At 45.6% G+C, this 17,463-nt stretch overlaps 1 protein-coding gene across 1 annotated transcript; it reads right to left on the minus strand.

Moving 5' to 3' along the window:
* Positions 1 to 10,777: 10,777 nt before the first annotated feature.
* On the minus strand, positions 10,778 to 16,850 carry STMN1 (stathmin 1). Its single transcript, XM_036745206.1, has 5 exons — positions 16,800 to 16,850; positions 15,060 to 15,129; positions 14,329 to 14,501; positions 11,671 to 11,862; positions 10,778 to 11,278 (listed from the first exon to the last, which is right to left on the minus strand). The coding sequence occupies exons 2-5, from the start codon at positions 15,070 to 15,072 to the stop codon at positions 11,207 to 11,209; spliced, it is 450 nt and encodes a 149-aa protein (XP_036601101.1). The 5' UTR covers positions 15,073 to 15,129; positions 16,800 to 16,850; the 3' UTR covers positions 10,778 to 11,206.
* Positions 16,851 to 17,463: the final 613 nt, after the last annotated feature.

Here is a 17,463-nt window from a genome sequence, read left to right on the forward strand (position 1 = left end):
GGAAAGCGTGTGTTCCAGGCACTCCCCTCACAGAGGCAGGAGTTGGATGAGTGTCCAGAATAGCTGGGAAGTATACAGCAAAATAATGCTAGAAAAGCAGATCAGAGGCTGACTCTGGAGTCTTAAATGACAAGCTAAGTTTATGTTTGATCCCACTGCCAATGAGTCACTCAAACTGTCCCATTAGGAATCGTATTTTGGCAGCTCTATAAAGGATGGCAGAAAGATTGGTCCAAGTACACGGTGATGAGGGCTTAGACCATAGAGGCAGGTATGTAGCAGTAGTGGATATGAGATCCTGGAAGGATGGATGTAAGAAATATTGTCCAGAGGGAATTAATTGACAGCACTTGTCAAGTGACTGGACCTAACTAACTAGGAAAATCATAATGCTATCAACAGAAATAAGAAAATTGGAAGGAGGGACAAGCTTTGTAGGGCCAAGAGGTGGGGTAGGGTGAGGGTTGGTGGGGAGAATGATTGAACAAGTCTTAAACATGTTAAAATTAAGGTGCCAGTCAGTCAGTCCACTGGCTATATCTAGTAAATAAGTTGAGATAAAAGACTGGAGTACAGGGGAGAAATTAAGACAGGACAAATAGATTTGGGAGTCACTTGCATAAAGGTAATAATCAAAGCCATGGGAGTAGATGAGATCATAAAGAATGTAGATAGAAAAGGGCTAAGCACAGAGCCTTGAGGGATGCCTATAATCATGGAATAGAAGGACAATGAACCAGCCGTGCAGACCTAGCAAGGAATGATCAAAGAAAACCAGAAGAAAATATCAGAGAAGCCAAGGGAGGGTAGGCACCAGAAAAAAAGGGTTCTTAACAATGTCAAATGCTGTCAGAAGTTCAAAGAGGAAAAATATTCTTTTAATTAAAAATTTTTTTTTCAAAGAGGATCAAAATTGAGAAAAGGCCATTAAATTTGGTGATTATGAAATCAATGATGACCTTGGAGAAGCCACTTTCAATAGAGTAGGCAAGAAATACTGTGAGTTGTCCTTTTCTCATTTGTTATCAAAGAAAATGTCTGCCAAATACTCAAGTCTGAATAACCAAAATTTGTCTGTCATTGATTCAAGTAAAAAAGGTATTCCATGAAAAGAGGCTAGTACAGCTCAAAACTCAAACCACCACTCAAGACAAATCATCATCTTCAGGTAGGTAGCAGAGGGTGCTTTATGTGTACTTCCTATGTCATCACAGAATATTAAAAAGATCTGTACTCAAGGGCTGAGATTTAACAAAATTAATCATTTTTATGGTTTCACCAAAGACAGTCTTAAATGAAACTAGCAAAGGGTATGATGACAGTTTAATGCTGGAGCCTTGATTTGTGCCAGGGCACCAGAAATTTGGCTTATTCACCATTAGCCATATACATTAACCCAGCCATTTCAGGATAAGCTCTGAGTGGCAAAAAAGTTACTCAACATGCTGCTTATTTCAGTATTATTCATGTCTGTTGCCAAGTGTTCACATAAATAAAACTATTCAATGATCAGTTGGTGCTGATAGAGGGCAAATACAAGAAAAACAGCAAGTCTAACCGTGTCTGTGGACTAGTCCATTTGTAAGGCAAAAGCACAATTCTACAGTTGAAGTATCAATTCAGTCTTTGCGTTCACAGCTAAATATTTAGTAGATAGGACATAGAGCATCGGGAAAACTCCACTATATGCTCATGAAAGAATGGGAGTGAAAAAGGCAAATAATGTCTTAGTATTATTACAAAAACAGTTTGTATCTCCAGGACCCCCTGAAAGGGTCTCATGGATTCTCAAGGGTCCATGGCTGACACTTTGAGAACAGCTGGTCTAGACTAATATAAAGGGAGTTTGTTGTTCTTTAGGTATTTATTAGACTAGATCAGGGCTGGGGAAACTTAGGCCTCGAGGAGACATGGGGGCTTCTAGGTCCTCAAGTGTGGCCCTTTGACTGAATCCCAACTTCACAGAACAAACCTAGGAGGCCCCATGCGGCCTCAAGGCTACAGGTTCCCCACCCCTGGACTAGATGATCTCTGAGGTCCTTTCCAACTCTGAGCTCTAGCCTTGCCACCAACAGGCCATGTGACTTTGTGAAAATTACTCCCCCTATCCCCGCAACCAGGGTTCATTTTTCTCCTCTGTAAAAGGATGAGTTTGGCCCAGGCAGTATCTAAAATACAGTTAAACTCCAATGATCTTATGATACCAGGAAGCACTGTCTGGCTGGGTTATTGGCCCCTGGCTCACATGCATGGGGCCAAGCTGGGTGACTTTGAATCACCCCTAGCTGGACACCAGTTATCATATGAGCAAAGAAGATGAGCCTGGCATTCCCTATAGGGGCTATGAATGATATCCCTGAGGAATTCCTCACATCAGAAGAGTTGCAACCCCCCAGGTTCAAAATCCTATCAACTTGGAAGGAGAGGGACCAGCAGTCCATGTTGGACAATTTAAGATGTACAGACTGGCTTCAGGAGGATTGATTTAGGAGCTTACCTCATTCTGTAGTAGCTTTTGTGATGGAAATTTCCTTGTGCTTTCTTCTCCCCATCCCTGGGACTTGGTCATCCCTTTGGCTTCCAGGTGGAAATTTCCATCTTTCTCAAAGGGCTGGCAATGAGATGCTGAGACAAAGGGGAGTTAAAGGCAGTACAGAGGTCTGAGCAATGGAGGATGTAAGAGTTTATCTCTGAAGTGTGGTCTGTTACCACACTTCCTTTTGAGTGGATAATGACCTCAGCCAAGTCTATACTACCTCCTTCCCCCTTCCCTCATCACCTAACCTGACTCTCCCTTACATCATCCAAGACATTCTTGAAATGCTACTGTCTCAAGCTGGCCAAAGAACCTGAAGGAGCAGATCTTTTGACTAGGAGAGAACACACAAGAAGAGAAGCAGCAGTCTGTGCCTGACAAGTTCCCTTCCAGAAATACCCAGGGAAGAAGAGCAATTTTCCCAAGAAACCCAGCCTCAGAGAACTAGGGTTCAAATCCTGGCTCTGCCATTTTCTACTTGTGTGGCCTTGAGCAAATCGCTTAACTTCTCTGGGCCTTGGTTTCTTCATCTATAAAATGAGGGAGTTGGAACAGACGACTTCTAAGCTGCCTTTAGCTTTAATTCTATGATCCTAAGAATATATAACATGCCCCTGATCCTTTACTCCCTCTCTCTGATGTTACATTGCAGATTTTTTTAACTTTCTAGTTAATCCAAGTTACAATTAAATCCTTTGAAACAATGGATGAAATCCATAATAGGCAACAAGGAGACCCTGATGTCCCCTGGCAGAAAGTGATTATCTAGTTCTCTCCTTTGCTACATCAGGTTCTGCCTTATCTAAACTTATGACGTGTACATCCTCCCTCAGTAGATTGTAAGCTTCTTGAAGACAGGGGCTATGTTGATTTCCTTCCCTGCTTCCCAAGCTCTGAGCACAGGGGCAGGCATTTGGGAGGTAATTAATGTTTGTTGACTTGAATGGAACATACCGTCCTCTACCAGCAGAGACAAATATTTATGTAAAGTGACTGGAAGAGGGAGCATCTGGCCTCTACCTAGGAGGGTGAGTCATGAGAATCATGCTTAGGGCTCCAAAAGAGGCCAGGGGGAAGAGGTCACTATACCTTCTTGGGTCAGAGTCAGAACGCATTCATCTCTAACTCTCCCCAAACCCAACCTGTTAGGCTTTCTCTAAGGTTACAGAGAAGGCCCCTGAGGCTGGGCTGTGAACCCAAGGGAGGGAAAGACACATAGTATAAATAATGGAGATGGGTGGGTAGCCTAGGAAGGAAGGATTTGTGTGCACTTCTCTCCCTGTGGAACACTCAACACAAACAAATGAAAACATGGAGTGAATTTTCAAATAATACCTTAAATCTGATTTATACTTTTTTGATTAGAAAATAATAAAACTTTGACACTTTGATACTTCAATGGATCTCCTCAAAGTAGGTATTCTCTCCAATTATACAAATGGCAATGCATCCCGGCCTGTTCATCCTGTGTGATTCTTGTCCGTGTTTCTCCAACAAATCAGGGTTCCAACCCCACGTGCCAGATGTCTTCCTCTAGCTCACTTTACATTGGGTGGCTACCAATGGATCTTGCAGGCTGTTCCAGTGGTCATTCCTTGTTTACACTATGTGGCTGATCCATCTTTTTGTCTGGTCCTACATTTCTCTGACGACTTCTTTCATGCTGCTTTTCTAGAGCAATACGATTTTTAACAAAATGACAACTTAGTCTGTGTTCCCTTCTGACTCTACTTCTCTACTTAAGCTTTTCTTGCCTTCATTATGACTTAAGAGGATTGATCTCACTTTGCCTCATTCTTCATACATCTGTCATTTCTTATGGCACAGAAGTGGTCTGCTGAACATAGATGTTACCTATCATTCTCAGCAGCAGGAAGAGAAAAAAGATCAAGCCCAGAGCTTCTAAGGGAGAAGCTTTACCTATCAAGCAACAACACCCCCAACTCCCACAGAACACTGTGGGAAACTCGTCTGAATTTCTAACCAAAAAAGCCCTTGCTTCTTCATTCAGCTAGTTATCCCATGGACCCAGTGCTACTGGCCTCAGGAATAGAAACAACACTGGCCCAGCCACGAGGGGCTGATGCTTGGTGCCCTTTCACCATTCAGTTCCCCAAGGAGAACCTCCCCAGGCCAGTGAATTCCTTTTGAGCCCACCCTCTGAACTCAGTCACTTGGTCTCATTAACATGCTGAGTCACACTTCAGACAGCTTCAGCCTTGGGTAAGAAAGCATAACATTCATTTAAGCTGTTTACTCGGTTTTCCCTAGCCTGAGGAACAACCACTTAAGCTTTCAAAAACAGGGTCTTTTAGGCTACTGATCAATTCAGTTCTTTCCCAACTCATGCCAGTGAAGGTAGGGATGTATGGCTAGTGACTTTACACAGACTTCCCATGCCTTTTGGAAGGCAGCATGTTCTGTTCTACATTTCTCACACTTTTCCCTCCTGATGCCTGGCTGATAAAATCCCAAACATGCCCAGGCCTACCCAACAGGTTTGGTTAATAGTTCCCAACCTGAGCATCAGGCACCACCATGCAGTGGTACCTGTCCCTCCCCCTCTCCCACTCCCATCCCACAACCTCAGCAGAATTACACTCTGATAATTTCCTGAAGAGGAGCTTGCCAGATTGATCAAGAGGGTGAAGCATTAGATCTGAGTGTGCCTCAACAGTTATTCTCTTGACAAAAGGGCAGCCATCCTGCTTTTGGTTCTGTTCCAACAAAATCCTCTCTGGTAGACATCCTGATTGAGCAGCACAGTGGCCCCCCGGGCTCTGGAAACTGAGCATCAGAAGTTGACTTTGTGCTTGTCAGGGAGTCCATTCATTTGTAGACCTTGCCAGGTCGCACATGGTTCTACAGCCAGTGCCATAGCCAGACTTTGAATCCAGGGCTCCCAGTCCACTGATCTTTCCACTACATCTACATCACAGAAACAGACGAACAGTGTTTAAAAAAACAAACCAACCTGGGCTTCCTTCATCCCGACATCAGACACACTTCAAACACAGTATCTGACTTGATCAGTATCTTGCCCAACCAAAGCATATTATTTCTCCTTGCTCTCAAGATCTCCCCTCCAAGCAGAGAATAGATGACAAAAGGCTGGAAGCACAGGAAATGAAGGAGAGTGGGTCATTAAAAGTCTTAGTTTCTCTTAACAGGAGCATTTCTGCACCCCCTGGTGGTTGCTTTCTCACTGACACCTTACAATACATGCGTGCATATGATGATTATTTCCTCATTTTGGGAGCTGAAAAGGGCCTTAGAAATCACCTGATCCAGTCCCTTTGTTTTACATGAGAAACAGTGGTCCAAGGTAACACAAGTGTTAAAAGTGATAGGATTCAAACTCGGATCTTTCGACTACCCTGGTGCTAAATCTAGAATCAGAAAGACCAGAGTTCAAAACTGACCTCCTACTGTGTGACCTTGGGGAAGTCACATAAATTCTCTGGGCCTCAGTTTCCTCATCTTTAAAATGTCGGGGGAGGTTGGATTCAATGGCGTCTAAGGTCTCTTCTAAATCAATGATAAAGGAAACCCTAATTATTTCAGTTAGGAGCAGCAAAGCCTTTCCTGTTGAATCTTCTTCATTTCAAAGTTTTTTCCACCACATTATCTGAACCCTTATCCACATGATTTAAGTTTAAATTCTGAGTCAAAATGAAAAAAATCTATCAGACTGATTTTCCTGTGGGAGTAGTTCCTGGAGGGCTTGTGGCAGAGAAGTTTACCAGATGAGGAATCTATAAAACAAAGGGGTTGTACTGGACAAGGTGAGTCTCACGAATGCCTTCAAATTATAAGAGCCTATGAATCAGAACACCTGAGCTGACCACCTATGAGATCTGGGGCAAGTCACTTCACTACTCCGCTTCCTCATCACCTTCCTTCTCTCCCAGGAGTGTTTGGAGGAGGAATGTGAGGGCACATGAAAACCCTGTTACTGCAAAGGACCATGTGAAGGTCAGTCACCTGATACGCAGAGTATAAATACCCATGAAGGGAAAAAGGAGGCAGCCAGAAAGAGCTGTTTCCTTGCTCAATCATCAGCTTATCCGGCAATCCTTTGCTAAGGGTCTTTGTGTTCAGATGGTGTGAAGATTATCAAAGTGGAATCAAGATAAGGTCCCTAGCAGGTAAAGGAGGCATAGTTCAGGCCTGTATGGCTGTGACAGAATTTGGAGCAAAAGGAAAGGTTGCATGGTTCTTGCTTGCCCCAGCTTCAACCAGGGGCAGGGTAATGAAGGGAAAAGGAACACCACTGGGAGTCAAGAAACCTGGGTTCTCATCTTACCATTGCTGCTGCCTTGATTTGGGGCCTCCCTGGGCCTCAGTCTCCTATTAGATAAGGGGGCTGGACTAGGTTCCCTCCAGGGTCCCTGGTGGCTCTAATGTCCTTGGTTTTGCTGAAGTAGCTATTTCTAAGGGCAGTGTGGGATGGCGCCTAAGAGCTTTCTAACAAGTTCTGGAGACCTCCCATGGGCCCCAGGAGCTCTCTGCTATTGGGCCTCCTGGGGCCAACTCAAACCTTGAAGCAGCAGCTTGGGGAGGAGGGAGGACAAGACACACTCCTCTCTCACTCTCTTGCCTGTGGCAGTTTCTGGTTTCCATCAGTAGTCCTAGTCAGTCTCCTGGTCACTCCCTACCCATCCCGTCCTGTCCCGTCCCATCCCCACCCAGGCCTGGCACCTATCCACACTTCCTTCCCCTCTCCCTGTCCTACCTTACCTTCTTTGTACTTGCCCTATGGACTCTGACAGGAGACACGCCCTTTCTCCAGTTTTTCCTATTATCTACTTTCCTACTTATCTCTCATTATACCCCTGTGTGAGCCCACAGCTTTGGCCCAAACAACCGCTCACCTGCTGCATGCATCCCCACCTCAATGCCTTGCTTGGCCCTCTCAACTTCGACACGTCTTGCCCTTCTTTACAGAGCAGCCCAGCTCAGCTCCCACCTCTCCTCCAGGAAGCCTTCCCTGATTGGTGAACACCCTGATGTCTTCTTATAGCACTGTCTGTACAAGTCATCTGGCACTTTAATACAAGGCAACATGTTATTTCTGCGTATTTTCTTTCAACTAAATTAACATTAAATGCCTGTTATGTATGAGAGGCAGCCTACACGCTGGATCAAGAGTAGGCCTGAGTTAGGAAGAGCTGGGTTAAGTCCCACCCAACATATACTAGCTGTGGGTCCACGGGTGACAAAGGTCACCTCTCAGTGCCACAGGCAGCTCTGGGGATAGAGCAGAGCTAATCTGAATTAGTTAAGGACTGTCCTCCGCCAGTGAGGTCCAGAGCACTATGCTAAATAAGCTCCTACTTTCCTTCACAAGGTCTCGTAATCTCAGCCAATAGGAAGATACTGGTAAATGCTGTCATGTGGATGAAGTCTGAGGAAATGTTGCTCTAGGTACAGATCACCAATATACAGAAAGAAAAAAAAATCCACTCAGATTCTGGACTTAGAATCCTGAGACTAGAATTTCAGTGCTCTAGCTCTGAGTCTGTTTCCTTGCCTGTAAACAATACATACACTACCCTCCTTCATAGGGCTGGGAAAAAAGTCCCATAAATCCTGCAACACTTTATAGTTGTCTCTTCTAGTTCCCCAACTGAATTGGGAGCTCTTAGAAGGTGGGGACCAGGTCCACAGGCTCTTAGGACTTACGCATAAGATCACAGCTACCCCACCTTTGGCACAAAATGGTTTCTTGCTATCTTTTGAAAAAATGACATAGGCTTCTCCAGGTTCTCTGGACCCTTCTCACCTAGTCAGCTGTTGGTCACCCTATTTTTATGCCCAAATATGTCTAAACTGTGGTTAAATCACTTTGAACTATTAAACCCAAACCAATGTAACGAGGACAATAAATATCCTATAGGCTAAGGTAGAGATAGTTCCCTCTGATTAAAAAGGAATCTTGAGATTCATCCAAGAAGAGAAGGTGGTTTAATTTGAGCAGCCCTGCACTTGGTTTTGGAAGAGTGAGGTTAAAGTCTGTATTTTGCTCCTTATTTTGTGATTTTGGGCAAATTCCTCTCCTCTAGGCTTCAGTTTTCTCATATAATGATGCTTCTGGATTTCTCAAAGTCTCTCCTGGCACTAAATTCTAGAAAGTGTTAAGCTTTCCCTGACAAATCCTGACTACGCTCTAAGGCAACATGTCAAAGGGGAAGCTTCCCGGCCTGCCTCCACGTGTGATGAGGAGGTGATTGTCTCCCTTCTGCCCAACTGTCCACTCCAAGGCAAAGGCCTGGGCTTCTGCTTCTGTTTCCCTCCCAGCACAATACAGTGCTGTGACCAAAGCATGAGTTTGATGGAGCTGCTGCATCTGTCATTGTGGAGACCATTCCCTGATCAGCTCGTTTGGAGATCGCTCTGCTCCCCAGTCTTGTCTCTTCTCAGGCCTCTGTTCTTTTCTTTACATCCTTTATTTCCACACAAGCTCAGCCCCCACCATCAGTCCTTTTTGTCCTGGACCCCAAGTTTCACCTCTGAATTGCTTTACTTGCCATTCTTCTTCCCAGGATGCAAGTCACATCATCTGCTGAAGGCCCCAGGAGCCTTACCTGGTTCTACTTTTTAACTTGCTCCCTGCCCTGCCAGGAATCTAAGGTACACATGTAACATTTTGTTCCCCCAGGATTTTTCTCATGTTTGAGGCCTCTGCTGCACACAGACCATAAAAGGTTAGAGCTGGAAGGGACTTTTAAAATTATTTACCTGACAGTCTCATCTCAAGGATGAGGACTCTAGCAGTCAGAAAAGTACAGTGACACTCAGGATCACAAAGCTAATTGGTGGCAGAGCCAGGACTAGTATCTGTTTCCTAACTCCCAGGCTTGGGGTCGTCCCTCCTCATTATCTCTCTGTCCTCAAACTTTCTTTAAATTTAATTGTTCATCATGATTTAACATAAACCTAAAATCATATTAATCATATTTTATGATCACAATCATCTCACTGAAAACAAATCAAGTAAACCAAAAATAAAATGACAGGTAAGTTTTATAAAATTCCATTGATTGCTCCATTTGAAATATCAAGATCTCTAATAAGGTCTTCACCATTTATTCCTACAAATCTGTTTTTATGATAGATTCTTGGCTTTTAAACACTCAAAGGCCCTTTTACATAGAGATCTCAGCTCTGAGTAGATAGTTTTATTGTAATCAGAGCTCGCTTTCCTAAATGTCTGAGGCCACTTGCCAAACTCCAGTAATTGAGTTTTGCAGCCTCCATGATGAGTTCTCAACCAGAGATTGATGATTTTTTAAAAAAGAAAATATTCTGATAGCTGCTATTTCAATATAATTGGTTTCCTTTATAAATCTATGAGTTTTATTTTATGCATTAACCATAGAGCTCCCTAGGCTTCATCAGACTGCCAAAGGGGTCCATGACTCAGAAAAGGTTAAGAAACCTTGCTATAGGGTCCAAAGATCAAATCACTGCCAACCTTACCACTCAACTCACTACCTTGAGAGATCCCTCCCTGGAAGTCTTCAAGCAAAGGCTAGATAACCATTTTGGGAGGACAGTCTTGAAAGTATTCTTTTTGGGGTATGGGTCGGGTTGGACTAAATGGCTACTAAGGTGCCTTTCAACTATGAAGATGTGAAATACAAAAGGGAATTGTCCTTTCTTGGTTAATCGTTGCATTGGATTCTGATACAGAGCCTAGTAAAGCATAATAAAGTAGGATTTTACTAATAGTTTTTTCTCTTGTTATACACCAAATGGCAGAAAAGGTCATAAGACTGAGAGATGGAAGAGTCTTTAGAGATCACATAGTTCAGTCCCCCTCATTATATGAGTGAGTTGCTGAGGCCCAGAGAGATAAAGTTACTGATGTGCCTCCACCTCAGGAGGTAAATAACAAATTATCAAACGCTTGCTCTATGGCAAGGCCTCCAAATGTTACAATACCAATTGTGATCTTCATCTGAATTAAACAGGGACACAGAAACAGAAAATGATTGTGTGTGAATAAACATCCGAAAGACTAGTAACAGCTGATCTGGGCTGAGGCGTCAAAACAAAGCTATTATTGTAGAAGATGGACAACTCCAGAACAAAGTCTGAAGAAAAGGGGGCACAGATCATGCTGCAGTCCATGCTAAGCCATTCTATAAACCCAGAACAACTTTGGGATCCAATTTAAACTGGGCCAGTCTATTCAGCTGAAGTGGTTAAAACCTGGGTAGAAAGAACTCACTGCCATAACAGCACTGTGCAGTTTTATTAACCATTCAAGTACAGTAGTATCTGGAAAGACCGGGACAAAGGTCAGGTTTCAAAAGTGAACAGACAGATATATTCAGCATCTAACAGCTGGAAAGAAGCATACTACAGATTCCTTTCACAAACATGTTTTCACAGAGCCAATACAGTACTAGCCATTAACCCAGCACCGAGCATACTGGAATAGAAAAGATGCAACAAGAAAAATAGCTACGTTAGAAAGACTTCAACACTTTAGAAAAAGAGCAAAACACTTGCAGTTTCTCCCCCTCTGCCCCCAACAACATCTGTATGGTTCGGATTCTACATCAGTTTCTAGAATATTTGTCAAGAGGAATAAAATAAAAGCGACACTGGCCAGTTCAGTCTTTGGATGCTCGGGAGGGGGAGAAGCCAGCTCCTGGCCAGCTAGTCAGCTCCGTTCTCATCAGCAGGGTCTTTGGACTCTCTGTTCTTCCGCACTTCCTCCATGTGCTTATCCTGGAGAAGACAAGGCAGAACACACACACGCACACAGGGCCCATGAACAGGCCGCCAGTAGACTAGATGCCCCACACCCACCAGCGGGGCTGGACAGGGCCTTCCTGCCCCGGGTCACTTGCATGCATGCCTTCTAACACCTAAGCTTCCTCCTGCCAGTGGGCAATCACACACCGCAAGTGACAGACTCCTTCTGTTCTTTAAGCTAAAAAAAAAACAAAAGGCTTTGCAGAGGCCACGTCCCGAGATGAGCCCCACAAGCTACAGATGGTCATCTACCTCCTCCTTCCACCAACCAAGGGGGTAAAACCCGATCGTCCCAGTGCGCACACTCTACGTGGACAGTAAGTCACGGTGTTAACACCTCAGAGAGGTTTTGGGCCCGGACCTACCTTCTCCCGCAAGCGCTCCAGCTTAGCAGCCATTTGTGCCTCTCGGTTCTCCTTGTTAGCTTCCATTTTGTGGGTCAGTTTCTCTTCCGCCATTTTACTGAAGTTGTTGTTTTCTTCAATTGCTTTCTGAAGCACCTCCTTCTCATGCTCCCGCTTCTCAGCTAGCTGCTTCAAGACTTCAGCTTCATGAGACTGGAAGAAAATGAGGTCCACAGACCGTGATCTCTGAGATGGGCTGGGCCAGCCCGTTAAAACAGACACAGAGTGTTTGCAACACTTCTCAAGCCAGTGACTTAATTCTGCCTGCTAAAGAATGAGGTGAAATCTCTGCGGTCATGCTTTTGGATGTCAGGTGCAGATGTGGGGGGGCAGCCAACATTCACATCAGACAAATGCCCATGTTTGGTCACGAGCGTTTGATCAGATTACTCCTTAAGGGAACTGCTTGAAGCTGGGCTCAAGCAGCAGCTCTGGCTAGGCATGACCCAAGGGAATCACTTCCCCTCCAGACTCTTTTTCATCTGTAAGTGGAGATCACTCTTGAACGTCTTATCCCATAAGGTTGTGACAATCAAATGAGGAAAACAGGCTAAATGACCCCTATATTTCCAGTCCTAAACCAATGATCCTATTTTAAAAAGCATTTTGAATCAAGTACTATATAAATAAAAACTAATATAGTTCTCAGTTTTTTTAAAGGTAAAATGGGATATTGCATTTTTATTGTTAAAGGCTCTGGTATTTGGCATCAATACCCAAATACTGCAGAATGGGCTTGCTGACAATGGAAACCATTCCTACACAAATTCAAGTCACTCTCCAGCTTGGTCTACAGGCCATGACGGGGGTGGGGAATCTGCGGCCTCAAGGCCACATGTGGCTCTCTAGGTCCTCAAATGTGGCCCTTTGACTGAGTCAAGTTTTACAGAACAAACCCTTTTATTAAAGGAATTTGTTCTGTGAAGTTTGGAGGATTTCTACTCCGCTCTGCTCTAAGAGAAACATTCAACTATTCCCTCCTAGGCCATTCCCAGCCTTAGAGACTACATTAGTTTATAAGATGCAGTAGTCTGGATGACAGTTTTTTATACCTATTCAGCAATACTACATTATTATGACTACTACCAACAACTTAGATTTATATAGAGCTTAGATATTATGAAAGCATTATCTATCTATATCTATATGTATGTATACACACACACACTCATATATGGATAGTTTCACACATTTGATCCTGTCACCTTTAGGTCATTAAAAGTTACCAGTTATAACCTTAAGAAAGATGCACTTAACCTCTCTGGGCCTCATCTTCCTCATCTGTAAAATGAGGTTGGACAAGATGACTTTTTAAGGTTCCTTCCAGCTCTGAACCTCTGATTCTAAGTGATTGATTCAGATTTGAATATGGTAGCTCTAATTCAAAATTCAGTCTTCTTTTTACTATACTACAGCTGCCTTTCTAGTGGAGAGCAGGCATTCATCCAGTTCTATTACAACAGAACTGTATTATAATAGCTCATTATTATAGTGATCCATTTGTGCTGTGAGTAGAGTCACAGCTCTCAAAATATCACTGTGCTCCGTATGAGTCTGATCCACTCTGACAGCTATAGAAGAGAAGCCAGGTAGCTCATTCCAAACCAGAATCCCAATGCAGATGTTCTATAATGCTTGCTTAGTGGCACAGCACAAAGAATAGTGGCCCACTAGTTAGGGAGCCTGGCTTCCAGCTTCAGTTCTGCTATCAACTAGGTGTATGACCCTAGGCCAGTCAACTAAAACTCTCTGAAATTATTTCATCTGGAAAATGAGGGTAACACTGGCACCATACTTGCATGAGGCAGGTATCTCATGGCTGGTTGTAAGAACTAAATTAAATAATGTACCCAGAAGTTCATGAGAAACCGAAAGCCCTAATGGTATACCTCCTATCTATGACCTGACCAATTAAGAGATGGTCTTGCAAGTCCCTTAAAACTCAGTTTCTCTGTTTTAAAACAGAACAAGCTAATATTGTAGGTCTGATCTTTCCAAGTGCTAGCTTTACACTATTCTGCGGCCACAGGATATATACAACAGTTACTTGCAGACTGATGGTCACAAAGAAAAATATGGGTAAAGCAATGTAAATACTTTACTACTGGGAATTTTTGTTGTTGAGCCATTTAAGTCATGACCGACTCTTCGTGGACCTACCTGGGGTTTTCCTGGCAAAGATACTAGAGTGGTTTGCCATTTCCTTCTGTGGCTCATTTTACAGAAGATGAAACTGAGGAAAACAGGGTTAAGTGACTTGCCAGGGATCACACAACTAGGGTCTGAAACTGGATTTGAACTCAGGTCTTCCTGACTTCAGGCGGAGGGTCTATCCACTTCGACACCTAGCTGCTCCTTACTATTGGGAATACACACATTCAAAGCACAAATACTACTTAAAGTATATTAGTTATCACTTGGTTAAATGACAGCTTTATGAAATTATTGCAACTTTCAAAAAAGATGCTTAGCTTTCCCCTAAAAGAGCTGCTTGGAGATAATGGAAGAAACTGGCACATTATAAAATAATGTAAGAGATGAACAAGAACTTCTGAAGGCCTTTAATTAGGGCTCAAAGTGGTTTTTGATGTGTCCAACACAAATGATAACAGTATTTACCTTGCGTCTTTCTTCTGCAGCTTCTAGTTTCTTCTGAATTTCTTCCAGGGAAAGATCTTTCTTCTTTGGAGGGGAAAGGGGAAATTCTGGGACTGCTTCTTTTGAACGAGGACTAAGTATCAGCTCAAACGCCTGTCCGGAGGCACGCTTCTCTAGTTCCTTCACCTGGATATCTAGACACAGGATGATGATTATGTTTCTAGAGTATTTGGGAAAAGCTGCCAAGGTCCTAATTATCACCCTCTAAAACTCTGAACAATTTAAGGTACTGAATTATGATTGGGCAAATCTATGCTAGTCCTATCAGGCCATAAAGAATTACCTAAACATCTAAGCACAAAACATTTTTGCTTTACACCACACTGAAATCCAATCTCTCTTTCACGCTTCCCCTCCAGAATTCAGCATGCTATATGGGGTTAATTCTTGTGGTCAAACCATCAGTAATTGTTAGTTATTTTCATTAACAAGATGTTTTGTAGGAGTCCAAAGCCCTACTTTGAAGAACCTTAATAACAAAGTAGGTGAATTTTACGCTTTTAGACCGTTCAAGTGTTAGCCTGTCATTTCTTTCTGCTTAAACTCCTCCCCCTACCCAAACAAAGGCAAATACATACGGTTAGATCAGGCTTCCACTAAATGCCACAGCGCTTGATTTGGACCCCAGCTATTTCATAGTCTAAAATTTCAAGCTTATTTTCTTCAATTTCTGTGAGTTTATTATTACATACCAGAAGAAGCCATGGTGAATGACAAGAGACTGGCAGTGTACACTAGACAATCCACACGGTGGAGAAAAACCTGAAAATTAATTTTTTTTAAGTACAAAAATCAAGTGCCACACATTTCAGTACAAAAGGTCTCAGCAAACATTACTCAGGTATTAGGGAGGGAGAAAAAGGCTACTAACATAGCAGAATTTGCAAGGTATCTTTTGCTACTAAGTCAGATGACCATAATCTATAAAATAATGCAAGGCCAAAATATTATGACATAATTGTAAAAATGACATTTTCTAGAAGGAAATATTAATACTGCTAACAATGGAATGAAGCGATGAGAAAATTATGGGATTTGCTGAACTTGAACCATTCAAGGTAAAAAAAAAAACCCAAATAACTTTTTTATTTTTCTAAGGAGAACAGGGTAAAATTACACAGACGCAAAAATGTGTTGGGAAATGAATAAAAATTACTGTCTCACACGGGGTGGGGGCCCCCAGATCGGGACAAGGGCCAGCTTTAGAAGCATTGTTACAAGAAGAACGCCTGAAGCACTCCATGTACAATCCATCCATTGTGTGGCAGAGATCTACCTCTGCTCTCAGTGTCAGGTCTCGGAGGAAAACAGAGCTCCCATAACAGTAACCCGTAATAACCAATTCCTATTGTTTCTTGGGCACGCCAGCAGCCGGGGGCTACAGCTTGGCCAGGGGCTGCCCCAGGGTCACCAAGACATCGCCAGGGCTCGGGTTCAAGGTGCTCAGGGTCCCACGGCTCTGGGAGCCCCGGCCTAGCTTTGCTCGCTGCGGCACAAGCAGGGGATGAGAAGGTGCCAGCCGGCCAGGGCCGGGCCAAGCATAAGGCCTAACAGCCATCCTGCCACCTGCCCCAGCGAGGGGCGTGGCCCCAGCCCCGGGAGGCCGGGCTCGCCCAATCACCACGCGTCGGGCGCCCAGCCCCTGCGGCCCCGCCCCTTTCCCTCCCCGCGCCTTTTCGAAATCTTCCCGAACGCTCCTCATCCCCAGAGCGGGGGGAGTTCGCGGAGGCGCGCGCGCGCGCGCGCCGGAGCTTCAAGATAAAGGAGGGGGCGGTGGGCGGAGCTAACGGTCCCATCCGGGGAACTCCGCCCTCCTCGGGCTTCCCCCCTCCCCCCACTCCCGCCAAATCCCCTACCCGGGCTCCCCGCTTCGGCTGGGGGTGGGGGGCGTCCCCCAGTCAGGGTAGGGTCCCCTCCCCCAGCGGGCTGTCCGTCAGCGCCCCAGCTCGGGTGGGCGAGGGGGGGTCGCAGCCCTCGAGGGGTGGGCGCGGTCCCGGTGGCGCCCGCACAAAGGCCGGGCTGCCCGTCAGTCACGCAGTCTCGGGTCTCGCCGGGGGTCGACCGCTGACCCCGGGTCCCTCGGACAATGGGGGCCGCGCCCGCCCGGAGGAGGGTCCCCGCCCCCTATTGTCTCCTCCGACCCTCTTCCGCGCCCCCTACGGGGCCGGGGCCCCGCCCAAGCCGCCGCCGCAGTCACCGCATCCCCAGAGCCCCCAGTCCCACCGAGCCTCCGAGAGAAGCTCCGCCAGGCACAGACACAAAGCAGCGCCCGTCGGACCCCGGACCGTCACGGCCCCCGCCCCGCGCCACTCCGCGGGGCCGCCGTCCAGCTGAGCCTGAGCCCCAGCCCGCCGTCCAGCCCGCCCCACCTCCCCCGCCCTCCAATGCCCTCGCCTGCCGCCGCCGCCACTGCGCCGAGGCCCCGCACCCACCTGCTCGGTCCGAGCCGCCCGGCCACACTCCGAGCACCAACAGACCGGGGCGCGCACAAAAGCGCCAAACAGCGGCACGTGACCGCCCCGCGGGGCTCCGCATTGGCTGAGCTGGGCGGCACGTGCCGGCCCCCTCCCCTCCCCGCCCTGCTTTTCTCATTCTCCCCCCTCCATCCTGCCCTTCCTCCTCCCAGCTCCATCTCTGCCTTACCCTCCCCACCCTTCTTTTCATCCTCTCCTCCATCCCTCCCTCACCCTCCCCACCCTTTTATTCTCCCCCCTCCATCCTTCCCTCCCTTTCTCCAACTCAGCCCCTACCTTCCCTTCCCTTTCCTTCTTTCCATCCTCCCCAAACTCCATCCCTCCCCTAACTGTCCAGCCCTCTTTATTCTTCCTTATCCTGCCCTTTCCATCAGCCTTCAGTCTCTCCCTTTCCTCCCTGTCCTTCTTTTCACTCTGCTCTTCCATCTTTGTTTACCCCACCCTCCCTTCTCTGCATTGCTCCCTCCATCCTTCCCTTTCTATTTCCTTCATTCACCCAACCCGGTTCATTTTCTCCCTCTGTTCCCTTCTTTAGTCCACCCTTCCTTCCCAGTGCTTCTTTCTGGTTCTTCCCCCTTCAGCTCTGCCCACCTGTTTTCATTTCCTCCATCTTTCTCCCTCC

Source organism: Trichosurus vulpecula, chromosome 2 (assembly GCF_011100635.1).
Source record: "Trichosurus vulpecula isolate mTriVul1 chromosome 2, mTriVul1.pri, whole genome shotgun sequence".
NCBI classification, from domain to species: Eukaryota; Metazoa; Chordata; class Mammalia; order Diprotodontia; family Phalangeridae; genus Trichosurus; species Trichosurus vulpecula.